We start from the raw sequence: 18,066 nt of genomic DNA on the forward strand, positions 1-18,066 counted from the left end.
AGTTTTTCTGTGCTCTCCTCATTTTTTATTAAGGACTTTGGGAAATTCCATTATAGGTCCTATAACCTGACGATCGAGTTAACCTAAGGGTGCAAAAGTTTGGTGTTTATGTTTAGACATCGGCCAAACAGATACCTGCAAAACCATACTGCACAGACAGCAAAAAAAGCTAAAAATTATACAGCTCCATGTTTAATGTTAGCTCTTGTCATGAAAACCTACTTACCACTTATTTTGATCTTTTCGTGATTTGTTTTTTAAATTGGCTTCTACTATTTCAGTATATTGATAGAACCGAATTGGAACTGGTCACTCATTACACTTGTGGAATCTTTGAGCAATAATGGGTGGTCCTGGGAGTGATTCAGATTGTAGCTTAGCCAAACCCGGATTTACTTCAGGTGATTCTTCGCTGGTATCCGTCAACACTGGCTGCCTACATGTTAATTCTTCTACGAAAAAAGGAAGAAGGTTACAGGTATGGCCTTAGATTTATTTCTGTAGATTAACAAATATGTTTTTTTTTTATTATGACTGCGACATAAATTTTTTTGAATTTTTTTTGCTCCAAGAAAGAAACTGAGTGCATTTTGAAAAGTACAAAATGAGTATTACATTCTTTGAATTTCATTCATTCAACATTCTTTGACGTCAGCTTTATTTATTCAACATTTTGTGATGATCTGTATAGACAAAAAGGCATAAAAAACGAAGACCCAATTCAAATCGTCCTAAAACATATGATAGACCTGTTTTAGGCAAATTGAAACTATGGTAATATCTTTGAGAAACTTCGTTTTGCTGATAGTCTGAGAAAAAAACAAAAACAAAAAAAGAATGAATGCATAAGCGAATTTTCAGAGCTTCTATGAAATTATGGTTTTTAAAATAGGCTTAGAATATACCTCTAAGAAGTTAGTTGTGCATTAAGAAATTATCAAATGTTTAAATTAGATGTTCTGCGATTTGACTACAGGAAACCGTTACGATAATGCTACATCAAAATCTATTTGATTTTGGGAAAAGCCGTTAATAAAATTTTGGATTAAAAAAAAACAAAAAACAATCGTTATGTCAAACTTTATTAAATTCAAAACAATCAAAAAATTGAACTGTATGCTGATTTGATTAGGGTAGTTGGGTTATGAATTGATGCAAATGCTGGCTATTGGAAGTTGCGTAGACAGGTGGAAGAGAAAAAAATAAGTTTTAACACAGAAAGAGAAAAAAAAAATCTCAATGTGTTTATTTTAGAAGGAATATGATACAAGGAAAATAAGATGCTTGCTAAATTGTCAAGAAATTACTCCGACATGGGATAATGAACTTTTTTTTTCTTTTCTGATCTACCAGATGATCTTTGAAACATCCAGTTTACAGGTTTTAACTTATTTATCAGATTGTCAATTTAGCAAGAAGTTAATAATTGGGATAGGACTTTAAATTTTTTCTTCTTAGAGCTTTGTGAAAATGATTACATGATGTACACCTGACTAATCTATGATTAAGCCGAATAATCATGATGATATTTTTATTTTGATTAAATGAAAAAAATTAGTTTTTTTAACTGAAAGTAAGGAGCGACATTACAACTTAAAACGAACAGAAATTACTCCGTATATGAAATGGGTTGTCCCCTCCGCAGTCCCTCGCTCTTTACGCTAAAGTATGACTCTTTGCCACAATTCTATTTTTTAAAACAATTAAAAACTTTAGCGTAAAGAGCGTGGGACTGCGGAGGGGACAACCCATTTCATATACGGAGTAATTTCTGTTCGTTTTAAGTTGTAATGTCGCTCCTTACTTTCAGTTAAAAAAACTAGTTTTTTTCATTTAATTTCTGAACGTTTTTGAATTAATGCATGATTTTGGCTCTCCGCACATAAATTATTGAAATGAAATTAGCATATTAATTTTTTTTGGCTAAATGGCTTTCTCTTAGTTTTGATCAGAAGATTTTGAGAAATAAGGGGTGGGGAAGGAGGCCTAGCTGCCCTCCAATTTTTTGGTTCTTAAAAGGGCTACTAGAACTTTTAATATTCAACGTACGTTTTTATTAGTAAAAAATATACGTAACTTAAGAATTAACTTACGTAACAAACTTTTATATTCTTATATTTTTATTATGTGTACGAGGGGGTTTGTACCCTCGTTAATACCTCGCTCTTTACACTAAATCGTAAGTTTTGTCCCAATTCTTTAAGAATGACCCCTGAATCAAAAAGGCCGTAGAATAAATAGTTGAAATCGCTAAAAATATTTTAGCATAAAGAGCGAGGTATTTATCTCCTCCTAAATACCTCGCTCTTTATGCTAAAGTATTTTTAGAACCCCTCATATGTGTACTAATCTCTGTTCGTTTTAAATTTCAATGCTATTCCTTACTTTCATTTGAAAAAACGTTTTCATGTTTATTTTTTCATTGTTTTTTTTATAGTAATGCTAGAAAATCCTGCGCCCTTTTCATTGAATTTTTCTTCCCCCATGACATATTCCTCAAAGGGAAGATCCTCCCACAAAACCCTCTCCCATCAACCCCACCCCCCAAACCAAAAAATCCCCATGAAAACGTCTGTACACTTCCCAATAACCATTACTATATGTAAACACTGGTCAAAGTTTGTAACTTGCAGCCCCTCCCTCAGGGATTGTGGGGGAGTAAGTCATTCCCAAAGACATAGTTATTATGGTTTTCGACTATGCTGAACAAAATGGCTATCTTAAAATTTTAATCTGTTGAATTTTGGAAAAAAATGAGCATGGGAGGGGGCCTGTTTGCCCTCCAATTTTTTTGGCTTCTTAAAAAGGGCACTAGAACTTTTCATTTCCGTTAGAATGAGCCCTCTCGCGACATTCTAGGACCACTTGGTCGATAAGATGACCCCTGGGAAAAAAACAAAAAAAAAAACAAACAAACAAATAAACACGCACCCGTGATTTGTCTTCTGGCAAAAAATACAAAATTCCACATTTTTTAGATAGGAGCTTGGAATTTTTGCTATAGAGTTCTCTGATATACCGAATGCGATAGTCTGATTTTCGTTAAGATTCTATGACTTTTAGGGGATGTTTCTTCTTTTTTCCAAAATAGGGCAACTTTTCTCAGGCTCGTAACTTTTGATGACAAAGACTAAATTAATTGTAATTTATATATTTAGAATCAGCGTAAAAATCCGATTCTTTTGATGTATCTTTTAGCATCAAAATTCCGTTTTTTTAGAGTTTCGTTTACTATTGAGCCGGGTCGCCCCTTACTACAGTTCCTTACCACGAACTGTTTGAAAAGAAAATAATTCGGTATTTCGGGCCTTCTGACATTATTACTCCTTTGCGGAAGTTAGGCTCAAAATTGAAAAAGGATTAAATTTTTTCTCTGGGCCCCTTCCACCTCTTAGTTCGTTTATTTTCCCGTTAGTTTTCACCTGTTTTCGCTTTATAGTTGTGGTATCTCTTAGCAGTTCTTTCGTTAGTTGAGTTATGGTTGTGGTATATATGTTTTATCGCTCGTATAGTTGTGTTATTTTCAAATTATACTCCATAATAGAGAGGCTCCGAACACCCAGCATTGTATATTAAGCTCTTAATTTGACGTTTTTTTCTAACGTGACCAGATTCGTCCTGCGACCTTTTCATTGAATTTTTTCCCCCATGGCATATTTCTCCAATGAAAGATCCTCCCACATAGCCCCCTCCCTCAACCCTACCCCCAAAACCAAAAAAATTCCCCTGAAAACGTCTGTACACTTCCCAATAACCATTATTATATGTAAAAACTGGTTGAAGTTTGTAACTTGCAACCCCTCCCCCAGGGACTGTGGGGGAGTAAGTCATCCCCAAAAACATAGTTATTATGATTTTCGACTATGCTAAACAAAATGGCTATCTCAAAATTTTGATCCGTTGACTTTGGGAAAAAAATGAGCGTGGGAGGGGGCCTAGATTCCCTCCAATTTTTTGGTCACTTAAAAAGGGCACTAGAACTTTTCATTTCCGTTAGAATGAGCCCTCTTGCGACATTCTAGGACCACTTGGTCGATACGATGACCCCTGGGGAAAAAAAAAAACAAAAAAAAAAAAACAAACAAATAAACACGCACCCGTGATTTGTCTTCTGGCAAAAAATGCAAAATTCCACATTTTTGTAGATAGGAGCTTGAAACTTCTACAGTAGGGTTCTCTGATACGCTGAATCTGATGGTGTCATTTTCGTTAAGATCCTACGACTTTTAGGGGGTGTTTCCCCCTATTTTCCTAAATAAGGCAAATTTCCTCAGGCTCGTAACTTTTGATGGCTAAGACTAAACTTGATGAAACTTATATATTTAAAATCAGCATTAAAATGCGATTCTTTTGATGTAGCTATTGATATCAAAATTCAATTTTTTAGAGTTTTGGTTACTATTGAGCCGGATCGCTCCTTACTACAGTTCGTTACCACGAACTGTTTGATGATGGTGGAAATATTCTTCGAACAGCTGAACGAATGTGTAATCTTTTTTTTAGTATAGGAGGCAGGTTAGCGTCCCCAGTTGCTAACCCTGAAAATACTGATGTATCAATATATCTGCGACCAGTTAATAATAAAAGAATTGAATTATGCGGTAAAAAATTTGTAAAATAGTGCCGCAGGGTCTGATTGAATGCCACTAATGGTATTTAAAATAATTTTTCTTGTCATGTCGAACAAAATTGTATCTGATAAATAAAAACTTTTAAAAATTGTATATATCCTGAGTGCCTAAAAGGCAATAGTATAATTCCTTTATTTGAAGGAGGACAGGGGGATAACTTAAGTAAGTATTGGCCGATATCCCTCCTTTCTGATATATCGAGGTTATTGGAAAAACTTATAAGCATTAGAGTATTTGAGTTTTTGGAGAATAGATAGTTTTTATCCTAATTAATTTGGCTATCGTACAGGGATGTCTCCAGAACAGGCAGCACTAATGTTGACTATGTTTGTGAATTATACTCTAGGCCAGGGTTTTAAAGTGGCGTCTGTTTTATTAAATATTTTGAAAGTATCCGACACTGTTAAATGGGATTTTATGGTGGAAGCTAGAAAATTGTGAATTAATAGGAAAGGTATTAAAGCCATTTGAATAATGTTTGAGCGGTAGGACACAGTATGTAGAAATATCTGACACTAAGTCGAGTGAAAGAATGTATGAATTTGATATGCCCCAGGGTTTGTTTTAGGCTCCAGTTTGCTCCTAATATATATTAAATAGAAAAAATAAGTTTTTTAAAATGAAATTAAGGACCAACATTAAAACTTAAAACGAACAGAAATTACTCCGTATAGGAAAGGGGCTTTTCCTCCTCAACGCCCCGCTCTTTACGCTAAAGTTTGACTCTTTCTCTTAACTCTACTTTTTAAAAAAGAAAGAAACTTTAGCGTAAAGAGCGGGGCGTTGAGGAGGAAAAGCCCCTTTCATATACGGAGTAATTTCTGTTCGTTTTAAGTTTTAATGTTGCTCCTTACATTCATTTAAAAAAACTCATTTTTTTCTATTTAATTTCTGGACGTTTTTGAATTAATGCATGTTTTGATCTCGGCTCTCCGTACATAAATAATCGAAACAAAATTTGCATATTAATTAATTTTAAATATCGGAAGACTTCGAGAAAAAAGGAGTGAAGGAGGAGGCCAAGTTCCCCTCCAATTTTTGATTACTTAAAAGGAAAGTATAACTTTTAATTTTTTACAAACGTTTTCATTGGTAAAAATTATACGTAACTTACGAATTAACTTACGTAACGAACTTCTATATTCGTATGTTTTTATTGCGTATATGAGGGGGTTCAACCCTCGTCGATACCTCGCTCTTTACACTAAAGCTTAAATGTCCCATTTAAGCTTTAGTGACTTTGAGCCTTAAGCTTTAGAACTTAAATCACACTCTGAATCACAAAGGCCGTAGAATAAATAGTTGAAGTTACTAAAAATACTTTAGCGCAAAATGTGAGGTATAACGAGGAGGTAAACCCCCCTTATGCGTAATAATTTTGTTCGTTTCAAGTTTTAATGCTGCTCCTTATTTTCAGTAGAAAAAAAACTTTTCATATTTATTTTTTCATTGTTTTTTTCAAATAATGCTAGAAAATCCCGCGCCCCTTCATTGAAATTCTATTCCTCCATGAAAAGCTCCTCAATGGAAATATCCTCACACGTACCCCCACCCCCTTCCCCTTCAACTCTCCCCCTAAACCAAAAAAATCCCCCTGAAAACGTCTGCACACTTCCCAGTAACCATTACTATATGTAAACACAGGTCAAAGTTTGTAACTTGCAGCCCCTCCCACGGGGACTGCGGGGGAGTAAGTCGTCCCTAAAGATATATTATTAGGTTTTTCGACTATGATGAATAGAATGGCTATCTCAGAATTTTGATCCGGCGACTTTTGGAAAAAAATGAGCGTGGGAGGGGGCTTAGGTGCCCACCAATGTTTTTGGTCACTTAAAAAGGGCACTAGAACTTTTCATTTCCGTTAGAATGAGCCCTCTCGAGACATTCTAGGACTTCTCAGTCGATACGATCACCCCTGGGGAAAAAACAAACAAACAAAAAAACAAATAAACACGCATCCGTGATCTGTCTTCTGGCAAAAAATGCGAAATGCCACATTTTTGTATATAGGAGCTTGAAACTTCTACAATAAGGTTCTCTGATACGCTGAATCTGAAGGTGTCATTTTCGTTTAGATTGTATGACTTTTAGGGGATCTTTCTCCCTATTTTCTAAAATGAGGCAAATTTTCTCAGGCTCATAACTTTCGATGGGTATAACTGATCTTGATGAAACTTAAATATTTAATATCAGCATAAAACTACGATTCTTTTGATGTAACTATTGGTATCAAAATTTCATTTTTTAGAGTTTCGGTTACTATTGAGCCGGGTCGCTCCTTAGTACAGTTCGTTACTACGATCTGTTTGATCAATGATTGAAGCTACTCTGTAATGAGTTTGATATATAATACCCAGGTTTTATTATACTAATTCGAAGGTTGTCGTTCCCAGTTTTTGTGATGATAACCATTTTATTGTGGCAGCAAAGACCCCAGCCCATTTAATAGAAATAATGAAAAAGCGTATGCTGTTCATAGATAAATAGATGAGAGTTAATATATTTTGTTAAATCATAATAAATCAGATTTTCTTATGTATGGTAAGTCTTCTAATAATTACTCTTAGATCCCTGATACACAAATAGACAACTATGTAGTTAAGCGTGCTATTAATATCAAATATCTTAGTGTTATTTTTGATGAACGCATTAGCTTTAAAAATCGTATATATTTTATTAGTAGCAATATTGCAGGAAATGTAGGAATGATGAGAAAGTTAAAGAATATATCCCCAAACTATGTAATGAGATTCATTCGTTTCTCTTTAGCCTACCTGTATTTGGTATATTTTATGAGTATATGCCCTGGTGCGTTTCAGTTCACTTGAAACAATTACGTGTGATGTACAATATGGCACTCCGAGCATTGACTGGAGATAGTAAAGTAACATTAGTTAGATATCAATATATACAGTTACAAATTTGTGTGTGGTTTCAGTAGAGGTCTTAAACTGGTTTGTCTCCGCTTGTATGATTTTTAAAGAATATTTAATTAAGGTTTCATTCGCTCTCAAGTTACCACAAAAAAAAAGAAAAAAAGAAGTATTCAATTTTTTGTTGGATGGAAACAAGAGTCTTTTGAATTTGTTGACAGGTGAAATAAGTTGTTTGGAAGGTTTGTTCCCACTAGGAGCAGGGCTGTTGCAGATTATTTTCTTTTTCTTCTTTTCTTCTTTCTTTGTTGTATTTCTTCTAGTGTTTTCTTTGTGGGGCTTTTGTTGTTTGTTTTGTTTAATAAACCCCGTTATTAAATTGAAATTGAAAAACTACTTAAATTATTAATTTTTTCTGATATATTTGTCTTCTAGTTATGTCAGATGATAAGTCTTCCTTTCATTCCGATCTTGGCTCTTGTGGCTCAGACTTTAATCATTCTGCTTGGGGCAATAAGCTCACAGCGTGAAGCTGCAACTATTGAAAATCAGGTAAATCCTATTTTTATTTCCCAGGGAAAAGAAAGAAAAAGGAATGGGAAAGAAACAATTTTCATGTTGAAAAGTAGCGATCGAACTAAAATAAACTGCAAGAAAAAGGAGCTACTCTTTTGTGGAGTAAGAAAGGAGTAAGAAACTCTTACTCTTATCTTCAGATACTTTGAAGCCTGCTATCACCTGAACCAAAAATAGCAGGTCGTCATGTATTTCTTGGAGGTAGTCTCCTTAAATCTAGCTATATGACCACGAAATTTTCTGCAGCTTATAGCACTTTGATGAAAAAAGTAGGTGAGACTTTTAGGCGGAGTTTGCCTCTGAACATCATCATTCTTCTGTGTACCTTGTACTATGTGCCACCCTATGCGTTTTAAGCCAACTGGGAAAAAAACGCTGACATTTTGTGAAATACTGACTGACTGGGGCTGGTAATGAAGAGGTCAAGGACCCACTTGGTGCGTCTTACCAAAAATATTAGAAATACTTTTTATGATTCCAGCTCAGATAAGATAGCCAGGCCCATTTTTCTGCAAAATATTTGACGGTGGGATGGTCTGAGAGGGGACGTCGATCCACGTTGGTCCTCCAATCTGACAGACAGGAAATTATGGTATCACCTGGGTTCAAACAAGGTGGAACATGTGTTTTTGATAAAAAGTTGTGGCGATGGGCGTGTGTGTGGGTGGGGAACGGTAGAGGATAGGAGAGAAATTGGTCCAAATTGTGGTTTTAATTATACAAATTCAAAACTGAAACAAGGTAATTCATGTATATATTTCTTGCGAAAAAGTTGGTAGTATGCTAAGAATAAGTATGGCTTTGATTTAGATCATTTTTGTTCTGAGGACTAAAGATATTGCTGGATTATGCGCTCAGTCATAACTTAGCTCATCTTACGCAATATACGTCCAAAGCTAGGTTTTTGTTTGGTTTTGTACCAAGCCTGGACTTTGTCCATTTTCTAATCGAAGATATAATTAGCTTTTTTTTTTACCGAATTTATACTCTGCTGGTTGGTGTAACAATCCAGGGCCGCACTTTGGACAAAATTTTAAGCAACAATTTTATAATTTTTAATCACAGGTCTTTCTTGTCATTGTAAAAAGCTGTGTGTCCTCTAGTCTTCTTTCATTCAGAAGAATATTATTGGACTAAACTTAAAATATGGACGCTAACAGCTTCTCGCTTGGTGTAAAAAGATTCTGAATGTGGCAAAAAAGATTACATTCATGTGTTTACTTGCAAAAAAGTGGAAATGAGGAGCATTACCCTAAACAAGAAATATTTGATGACCTCCTCCCCTCTCCTCTTCATAAATGTAGAGAAATGGCTTGAAAAAAAGACTGGAATATTTTTAAGAAAAAAAAAAATCATTCCCGGCTCCCTCTTTCTAAGAAAATTTTTAAGTAAACAATTATAGTTTTCGAAGCTTCGTTAACCAAAAGCTGAAATTCAAGTCTCAAGAGTTAAGGAGGGTAGAATAGTCCCATATTTAAGCTGACCATGAATGCCGGAATAAGAAAAGATAAAAATTGAATTCAGAAAATGAGATATTTGTAAACGAAAGTATAGAGCCAAGTTGAAACCCAAAACGACCAGAAACTATCTTATATGTTACGGAACTGGTGTGCTAAAGACCTCCACACTCGTTGCTAAATTTTTAACGTAGAATTGATATTTATAGGTATCTTAATTAATTTAAAAAACTTTTTTCCAAAAAAAAGTTTTTCAAAGAAAGGTAAAGAGCTCCATTAAACCAAAAATGAGCAGAAATAAATTCAAGTAATCTTCCAAGCATAAAACTACCGCAAATCACCGCCAATGAATAATTGAATTCAAAAATTAATAGAATTTACAATAAATAACCAAGTCAAACTCAAAACGAGCAAAAATGACAATGAGCAAGGCTGACAATATCCATGATTTTTCACGACCAGAACATAATTTGCACTTTACTGAAAAAAAAAAAAAAAAAAAAAAAAACAAATGACCATGGATTGTCAGTTTAATATGCATATACTGATAATTTTCCTTAAAGTTTTGATAATCTTTCATCTATTAAAGTAAAAAAAGTGAAAACATTTAAAATGTATTTCGTTTTGTTTGGAGGGCTGGTTGTCCTCCATTCACTTTTGATTCCTATAGAGGGCACTAAAACTTCCAGCTTCTAATAAAATGAGCCCTATCTGACCCAAAGTCGATACAACCACCCGTTCCATAAAAACCTTATATGTCTCGTGGCATAACTTACAACAAATTGCCTCTGGGCTCTAGGGGATTGTGTCCACCCTGAAGGCAATGGTTACATGCTCTTGGGAATAGTGTGAACAAAATGAATATCTTACAGTTTTGATCATAAATGTTTGGGGGAACGAGGGGAGGAAGTAGTTGCCCTCCATCACTTTTGAATTTCAAAAGGGAGCTAGAACTTTAAATTTCCAATCAAATGAGCCTCCACTACAGCTTACACAACTATCCATTCCGTAAAAAGCTTATATGCCCATGGGGCATAATTTTCAACCCTTAGCCTTAGGGCTGTGGAGGATGGTCATCCTTAAAGACATAACTATTGGATCTTTCAACTGCACTGAACAAAATGGTTGTCTCGAAATTTTGATTGGATATGTTTAGGGATGTGATTGGCGGGGGGAGGGTTGGTTGCCCTTCAATCACCCTCAACTATTAAAAAGAGAACTAAAAATTTCAATTTCCAATCAAATAAGCCCCTTTTGAAATTTATACAACAACTCCTGCTATACGAAGTGCCTGGTCTAAAACAAACCGAAAAAAAATAATACGTTGTGCCCACTTCGCTCTTTACTTGGGCAGTGCTATTGTGCTATCTTTGATAAAGCACAAGTGACTTGATAGACCAAGGACTTTATGCTTAGTATAAAGTAAAGGGACTTTAGCATTCGCATCACGGACTTCTTACTTCATAGAAAGTTTGTATAAAGAACGTATTATTAAAGAAAGCTAAATCTGTGTTTTTTCTTGTTAGTTTTTCAAGACTAGCTTTTACAGCATTAGTTTGAATGGCAGTTATTCTTTGTTTATTTATCTTTTACTTTGTTTATAAGAACAATGAATGCTCCACATCAGAGTGAAGTCAATTCTTTTTTTGAAATTTGAGAAGAAAAGATTAGGTTTAGTGATATAATAAAAGGCTAACTTTAACTCAAAGTGTGAGAATGAAAAGGAGATAGAAAAGTTCGGTTTCATCTTCTGTGTATACACCTCTGTGCAAAGCATATTAATATACACCTTCTAGTACACCTTCTCACCTTCTAAAATATTCTTTAATAGATGGTTGTAATAAAAAAAAGTGTATTTGTTACATTGAAAATATAAAAGTTCAGTTTGATCTTCTGTGTATACACCTCTATGCAAAGCATATTAATTCACACCTTCTAATTATAATTTTACACTTTCTAAAATATTCTTTAATAGATGGTTGTAATCAAAAAAGTGTGTTTGTTACATTGAAGAGACTCGGTCTACAGCTAAGAGATGTTAGATTTCAAAGCATAGAAGAAAAATCAGAATGGGACAATGATTAAACCTTCCCCGCCTCTGATTCTAATTACATAAAAAAACTAGTTTTTTTAACTGAAAGTAAGGAGCGACATTAAAACTTAAAACGAACAGAAATTACTCCGTATATGAAATGGGTTGTCCCCTCCGCAATCCCTCGCTCTTTACGCTAAAGCTTTTAATTGTTTTAAAAAGCAGAATTGTGGCAAAGAGTCAAACTTTAGCGTAAAGAGCGAGGGATTGCGGAGGGGACAACCCATTTCATATACGGAGTAATTTCTGTTCGTTTTAATTTGTAATGTTACTCCTTACTTTCAGTTAAAAAAAAAACTAGATTTTTTTATGTGATTTCTGAATGTTTTTGAATTAATGCATGTTTGATTTTGGCTCTCCACACATAAATTATTAATATAAAATTTGCATATTAATTCCTTTTTTGGCTAAATGGCTTTCTCTTAGTTTTGATCAGACGATTTTGAGAAATAAGAGGTGGGGAAAGCCTAGTTGCCCTGCAATTTTTCGGTTACATAAAAAGGCAACTATAAATTTTAATTTTTAACGAATGTTTTTATTAGTAAAAAATATACGTAACTGAAGAATTAGCTTACGTAACAAACTTTTATATTCTTAAATTTTTATTATGTATATGAGGGGGTTTGTACCCTCGTTAATACCACGCTCTTTACACTAAATCGTAAGTTTTGTCCCGATTCTTTATGAATGACCCCTGAATCCGAAAGGGCGTAGAATAAATTGTCGAAATTACTAAAAAATACTATAGCATAAAGAGCGAGGTATTTATCTCCTCCTAAATACCTCGCTCCTTATGCTAAAGTATTTTTAGAACCCCTCATATGCGTAATAATCTCTGTTCGTTTTAAGTTTCAATGCCACTCCTTACTTTCAATTGAAAAAACTTTTACATGTTTATTTTTTCATTGTTTTTTTATAGTAATTTTAGAAAATCCTGCGCCCTTTTCATTGAATTTCTGTTCCCCCAGGACATATTTCTCCAAGGAGAGACCCTCCCACATAGCCCCGTCCCCTCAACCCCACCCTCAAAACCCAAAAAAATCCCCTGAAAACGCTGTACACTTCCCAATAACCATTATTATATGTAAAGACTGGCCGAATTTTGCAACTTGCAGCCCCTCCCCCAGGGACTGTGGGGAAGTAAGTCATTCCCAAAGACATAGTTATTATGGTTTTGACTATGCGGAACAAAATGGCTATCTCAAAATTTTGATCCGTTGACTTTGGAGAAAGAATGAGCGTGGGAGGGGGCCTAGGTGCACTCCAATTTTTTGGTCACTTAAAAATGGCACTAGAACTTTTCATTTCCGTTAGAATAAGCCCTCTTGCGACATCCTAGGACCACTTGGTCAATACGATGACCCTTGGAAAAAAAAAACAACAAATAAACACGCACCCGTGATTTGTCTTCTGGCAAAAATACGAAATTCCATATTTTTGTAGATAGGAGCTTGAAACTTCTACAATGGGGTTCTCTGATACGCTGAATCTGATGATGTGATTTTCGTTAAGATTCTATGACTTTTAGGGGTTGTTTTCCCCTATTTTTTAAAATAAGGCAAATTTTCTCAGGCTTGTAACTTTTGATGGGTAAGACTAAACTTCATTAAACTTATATATTTAAAATCAGCATTAAAGCATTAAAATGGGATTCTTTTGATGTAGCTATTGCTATCAAAATCCCATTTTTTAGAGTTTTGGTTGCTATTGAGCCTGGTCGCTCCTTACTACAGTTCTTTACCACGAACTGTTTGATCCTAATTCCGAATCGGTCTACCTTTCCGATTAGAATAATACTTTTCATTTACTTGATTAATTATTTTTTTTGGCTTTAATATCAAAGACTTTAGATTGTCACATTATCTAATCAAGTTTGATATTAGACGTAGTTGATGCAGCATTTAATTATTAGTAGTTTGCCCTTTCCGAGTTCAAGGCTTAAGAACTGATAATGAAAAGAAAAAAAAAATCAAAAGAGAATAGTAGGTCATGAAGACAAAGTTTTTATTTTGCTGACTCCTCTTAAGGGTTGTATTTCTGGCATCAATTTTTTTTCAAATATGTATTTAGCTTGTTTGTTTTTTCATAAAACCATACACAAAATAAAAAAAATGATATTAGTGATCCACTGCAGAATCAAGACGCCGGAGGCCATCAAATCTGTAATTGCTTCTCCCCTACCCCAATATTTTTAGGGTAGTTCCATTCTCTGCCGGATCCTGTGTACTTCTAATTTTCTTTAAATCCATTCTTGTGACTTTCTCTCACCTCTTTTTTGGAAGGCATGGTTCTCTTTTAGATCCAGGTGGATAGCCAAAAAGCACAACATCTTACAATCTACATGCCATGTCCATGCAATCTGGCCTAGTTATCATAACCTTTCTTTCACTATAGTCCTAGAAAGCAGAATTGGGCAAAATTTTTCTTGCAAATGAAGGCTACCTAAAATTGTAATTGGAAAATTCCTTTGGAAAAAATTTAACAAATCTTCCTCGACCTTTTGAACAAACACTTTTGAAGCACAACATTTCAGAGCCATACTTAAGCCCTGTCCTTGATCGTTGCTTTCAATATTCAAATTTTATATTCCAAACTTACTCTTCCAAACATTTTTCAACTGGAAAGAAAAACATTCTGTACTTTGGCTGTTCTACTTTTCAAATCTTACTTTCATCCAAAAAAAGTCTTTAAACCATATCCAGACAAGTTCGAAAACATGATCATGCGTTTTTATTATCATCGAAAAAACCGACAAAGTTTTTAGTTGTCATTGGACAAAGTGTCATTGTTTTTATCTATCATTGAGCAGATTGTCAAAAGTGAGGATTTTTGTACCCTTCCCTCCCTTCCAGGTGATAGGCTAGCTTATGAGGCATTTTCGCTTGGGGACTCAAAGACAAAAGTTCAAGGGCTCAGAGATTGAAAAACATCACAACCCCTTTTTAAGAACACCTTGACCTTCGAGCCTTGACCTTCGTCCACAGCGAAACAATTCTGTGGCTGGGGATTTACAGACCAAATTCCTGGGGCACAGAGACAAAAAACGGAAGAATTGGGTAAAACCCCGGAGCCAGCCTGTACCCTTGAACATTGGTGACCACGTCAGTAATCTTATTCATGTGATCTGAAATTTTAAATTTTTACGCTTTATACGGTCGATTCTTCCAAAACCACCGAGCAGTTAGAGCTTTTATCTAGAAGAAAAGCGGCAGATTTCTTCGGAAAACGGTCTTTTTTGGCGCCGATTCATTTATTTTCAAAGAATTATCAGTCTGTCTAAATACAGCATAATGCCTGAAAAATTCCTCAAGTTTAGCAAGAAGAATATTTTTCGTTACGTGTTTTTCTTTCTTCTATGCTTTGTAATTAAGAGGGCCCCCCAGACATAAGCGGGGGTATAGGAAGATGATACTAAGTTTGAATAGCTCTAATACGACCTCAAGATTGTACGGTCTAAAAGTGTTTTGTCGAAAAATTTCTTTTTCTCCCTTTGTACTAATACCATAGAAAAAACTTTTTCTATGGTAGAAGGAAGGCACTCTCGAAGGTATTCTCGTGATGACTCTCTATAATGCATATGTTGTACGTTAAATCAGCACCTTTTAAGTTGTTTGAGGGTTGATGGTGCAGAAAGCTGGAAAGTTCACGCAGCACAACTACTTCACAACATGGAGAATTAGCGCTACCTAAGCAAACTTGACACAATTCTTTAATGCATGCTAGATAGAAGTTGTGATTTTTCGTGTTGTACCCCTTAAAGAATGTTTTCTTATCAACATATTTTTGGACTGTTTTTCCGATGGCAGAAAAAAGCGATCACACATGACAGTTTCGGTAATTATGGAAAAAAATATTTAAAAAAAAAAATGATGACCAAGTTATTTTATAGCAAAAAAACATAGAATTATTTAAACTGTACCAGCACAGAATCATGCTTAAACCTTGAATCTTCACCTAATCAATTATAGTAGGAACACGTACACTTGTATATAGTACTAATCATCTTCATATACTTATCTAGTGTATTATACAAGAATATAACATTCACGTCACTTTTAAATCAGCTGAATCAAACGCCATTTTATAATCTATAAAATCGGATGACAAAAAGGTTTTTTAGTGATTCTGGATTCTCTCCAATAATCAAAGGATGGAGATTTGTTCGATGCATCCTCCCCCTTTTCCTTATGAAAAGATTTATTTTAAGTTTTCCTAATATCAGTAAATACCTCTCATATTTCAAAAGTTATATTTTGCAGCATTCATTAAATTATTACTATCTTCATCAACTTCCAAATTGTCGAAAAAAATTATCATTCCTTTCTACATAATTTCCTACACCGTTAATAAGGTTCAATAAATTCTCCAAGGCTTCCGCCCATTTATTCTCAACATTTTCTTTATCGAACAGTTCGTGGTAACGAACTATAGTAAGGAGTGACCCGGCTCAATAGTAATCAAAACTCTAAAAAATGGAATTTTGATACCAATAGTTAAATTAAAAAAAATTGCATTTTAATGCTGATTTTAAATATATAACTTTCATCAAGATTAGTCTTACCTATCAAAAGTTACGAGCCTGAGAAAATTTGCCATTTTAGAAAATAGGGGAAAACACCCTCTAAATGTCATACAATCTTAACGAAAATCACACCATCAAATTCAGCGTATCAGAGAATCTTATTGTAGAAGTTTCAAGCCCCTACCTATCTAAAAAATGTGGATTTTTGCATTTTTTGCCAGAAGACAAATCACGGATGCGTCTTTATTTGTTTTTTTTTTTATTTTATTTTGTTTGTTTTTTTCCCAGGGGTGATCGTATCGACTCTGTGGTCCCAGAATGTTGCGAAAGGGCTTATTCTAACGGAAGTTCTAGTGCCCTTTTTAAGAGACCAAAAATTTGGAGGGTAACTAGGTCCCCTCCCACGCTCATTGTTTCCCCAAAGTCACCGGATCAAAATTCTGAGATAGTCATTTTATTCACCATAGTCAAAAAACCTTATAACTATGTCTTTGGGGACGACTCACTCCCCGCAGTTCCCGTGGGAGGGGCTGCAATTTACAAGCTTTGACCTGTGTTTACATATAGCAATGGTTACTGGGAAGTGTACAGACGTTTTCAGGGGGATTTTTAAGTTTGGGGGAGAGTTGAGGGGGGGAACGTGGGAGGATCTTTCCATGGAGGAACTTCTCATGGGGGAAGAGACTTTCAATGGAGGGGGCGCAGGGTTTTCTAGCATTATTTAAAAAAACAATGAACAAATAAATATGAAAAGCTTTTTCTACTGAAAGGGAGGAGCAGCATTAAAACTTAAAATGAACAGAAATTTTTACGCATATGAGGGGTTTACCTCCTCGTAATACCTCGCTCTTTACGCTAAAGCATTTTTAGTAATTTCAACTATTTATTTTACGGCCTTTCTGATTCAGGGGTCATTCTTAAGGAATTGGGACACAATTTAAGCTTTAGTGTCAAGAGCGAGGTATTGACGAGGGGTGAGCCCCCTCATATACGCAATAAAAATATACGAATATAGAAGTTCGCTACGTAAGTTAATTCGTAAGTTACATATATTTTTTACTTATGAAAAAGTTCGTAAAAAATTAAAAGTTATAGTTGCCTTTTTAAGTAATCAAAAAATTGGAGGCCATTTAGCCCAACAAAATTAATATGCAAATTTCATTTTAATTATTTATGTGCGGAGAGCGAAGATCAAAACCTGCATTAATTCAAAAACGTCCAGAAATTAAACAAAAAAACAAGTTTTTTCAAATGAAATTAAGGAGCGACATTAAAACTTAAAACGAACAGAAATTATTCCGTATATCGAAGGGGCTTTTCCTCCTCAACGCTCCGCTCTTTACGCTAAAGTTTTTTACTGTTTTAAAATGTAGAGTTCAGAGAAAGAGCCAAACTTTAGCGTAAGGAATGGGGCGTAGAGGAGGAAAAGCCCCTTTGATATACGGAGTAATTTTTGTTCCTTTTAAGTTTTAATGTCGCTCCTTACTTTCACTAAAGGAGGCCCATTCCTGTCTTCAACTGGTTGAAGTTCAGACTGACTTCTATCTTTTTTTTTTATTTTCCTAGCATTACAATATGAAATTTTACGATTTTGTTCTCTGTCTGTTTCTTCCATATCTTTGGCAATTTCATCCATGGTCTACATTTCACATCTGCTAAATCACGATTTAAGATGTTTTGTTAACCCTTTATTATTGTAGATCCATAATTTAAAGAAAATATAATAAAACAAACTGATTTGAACAAAATTACCATGCAAAACATTGTTGAGTAACCTAACATAATAGGTAGAAAATAGCTCATCACGTTCATAATAATAATGTACTAAACGATAGATGTCAAATTTGCATCTCAGTTCTCTTGATTAAAGGAAAAAAAAAAGAATAAAAAAATGCACCTCAAGAAGCGGAATTGC

The 18,066-nt window shown here is 34.6% G+C and overlaps 1 protein-coding gene across 10 annotated transcripts in view; it reads left to right on the forward strand.

The window, feature by feature from the left end:
- Positions 1–298: 298 nt before the first annotated feature.
- The window catches only part of LOC136027220 (receptor-type guanylate cyclase gcy-27-like), a 117,448-nt gene continuing 99,680 nt past the window's right edge, over positions 299–18,066 (forward strand). For 8 of the 10 annotated variants that reach the window (XM_065704256.1, XM_065704260.1, XM_065704261.1 and 5 more), the window contains exons 1-2: positions 299–478; positions 7,940–8,056. In XM_065704256.1, coding sequence (XP_065560328.1) covers positions 344–478; positions 7,940–8,056 — 252 coding nt within the window. In that variant the 5' untranslated portion in view covers positions 299–343. Of the gene's footprint in view, positions 479–577; positions 598–686; positions 775–7,939; positions 8,057–18,066 lie in introns of those variants that run through there. The other 2 variants (XM_065704264.1, XM_065704263.1) reach the window with 2 other exon arrangements.

The sequence above is a fragment of the Artemia franciscana genome, chromosome 5 (genome assembly GCF_032884065.1).
Source record: "Artemia franciscana chromosome 5, ASM3288406v1, whole genome shotgun sequence".
In the NCBI taxonomy this organism is placed as follows: domain Eukaryota; kingdom Metazoa; phylum Arthropoda; class Branchiopoda; order Anostraca; family Artemiidae; genus Artemia; species Artemia franciscana.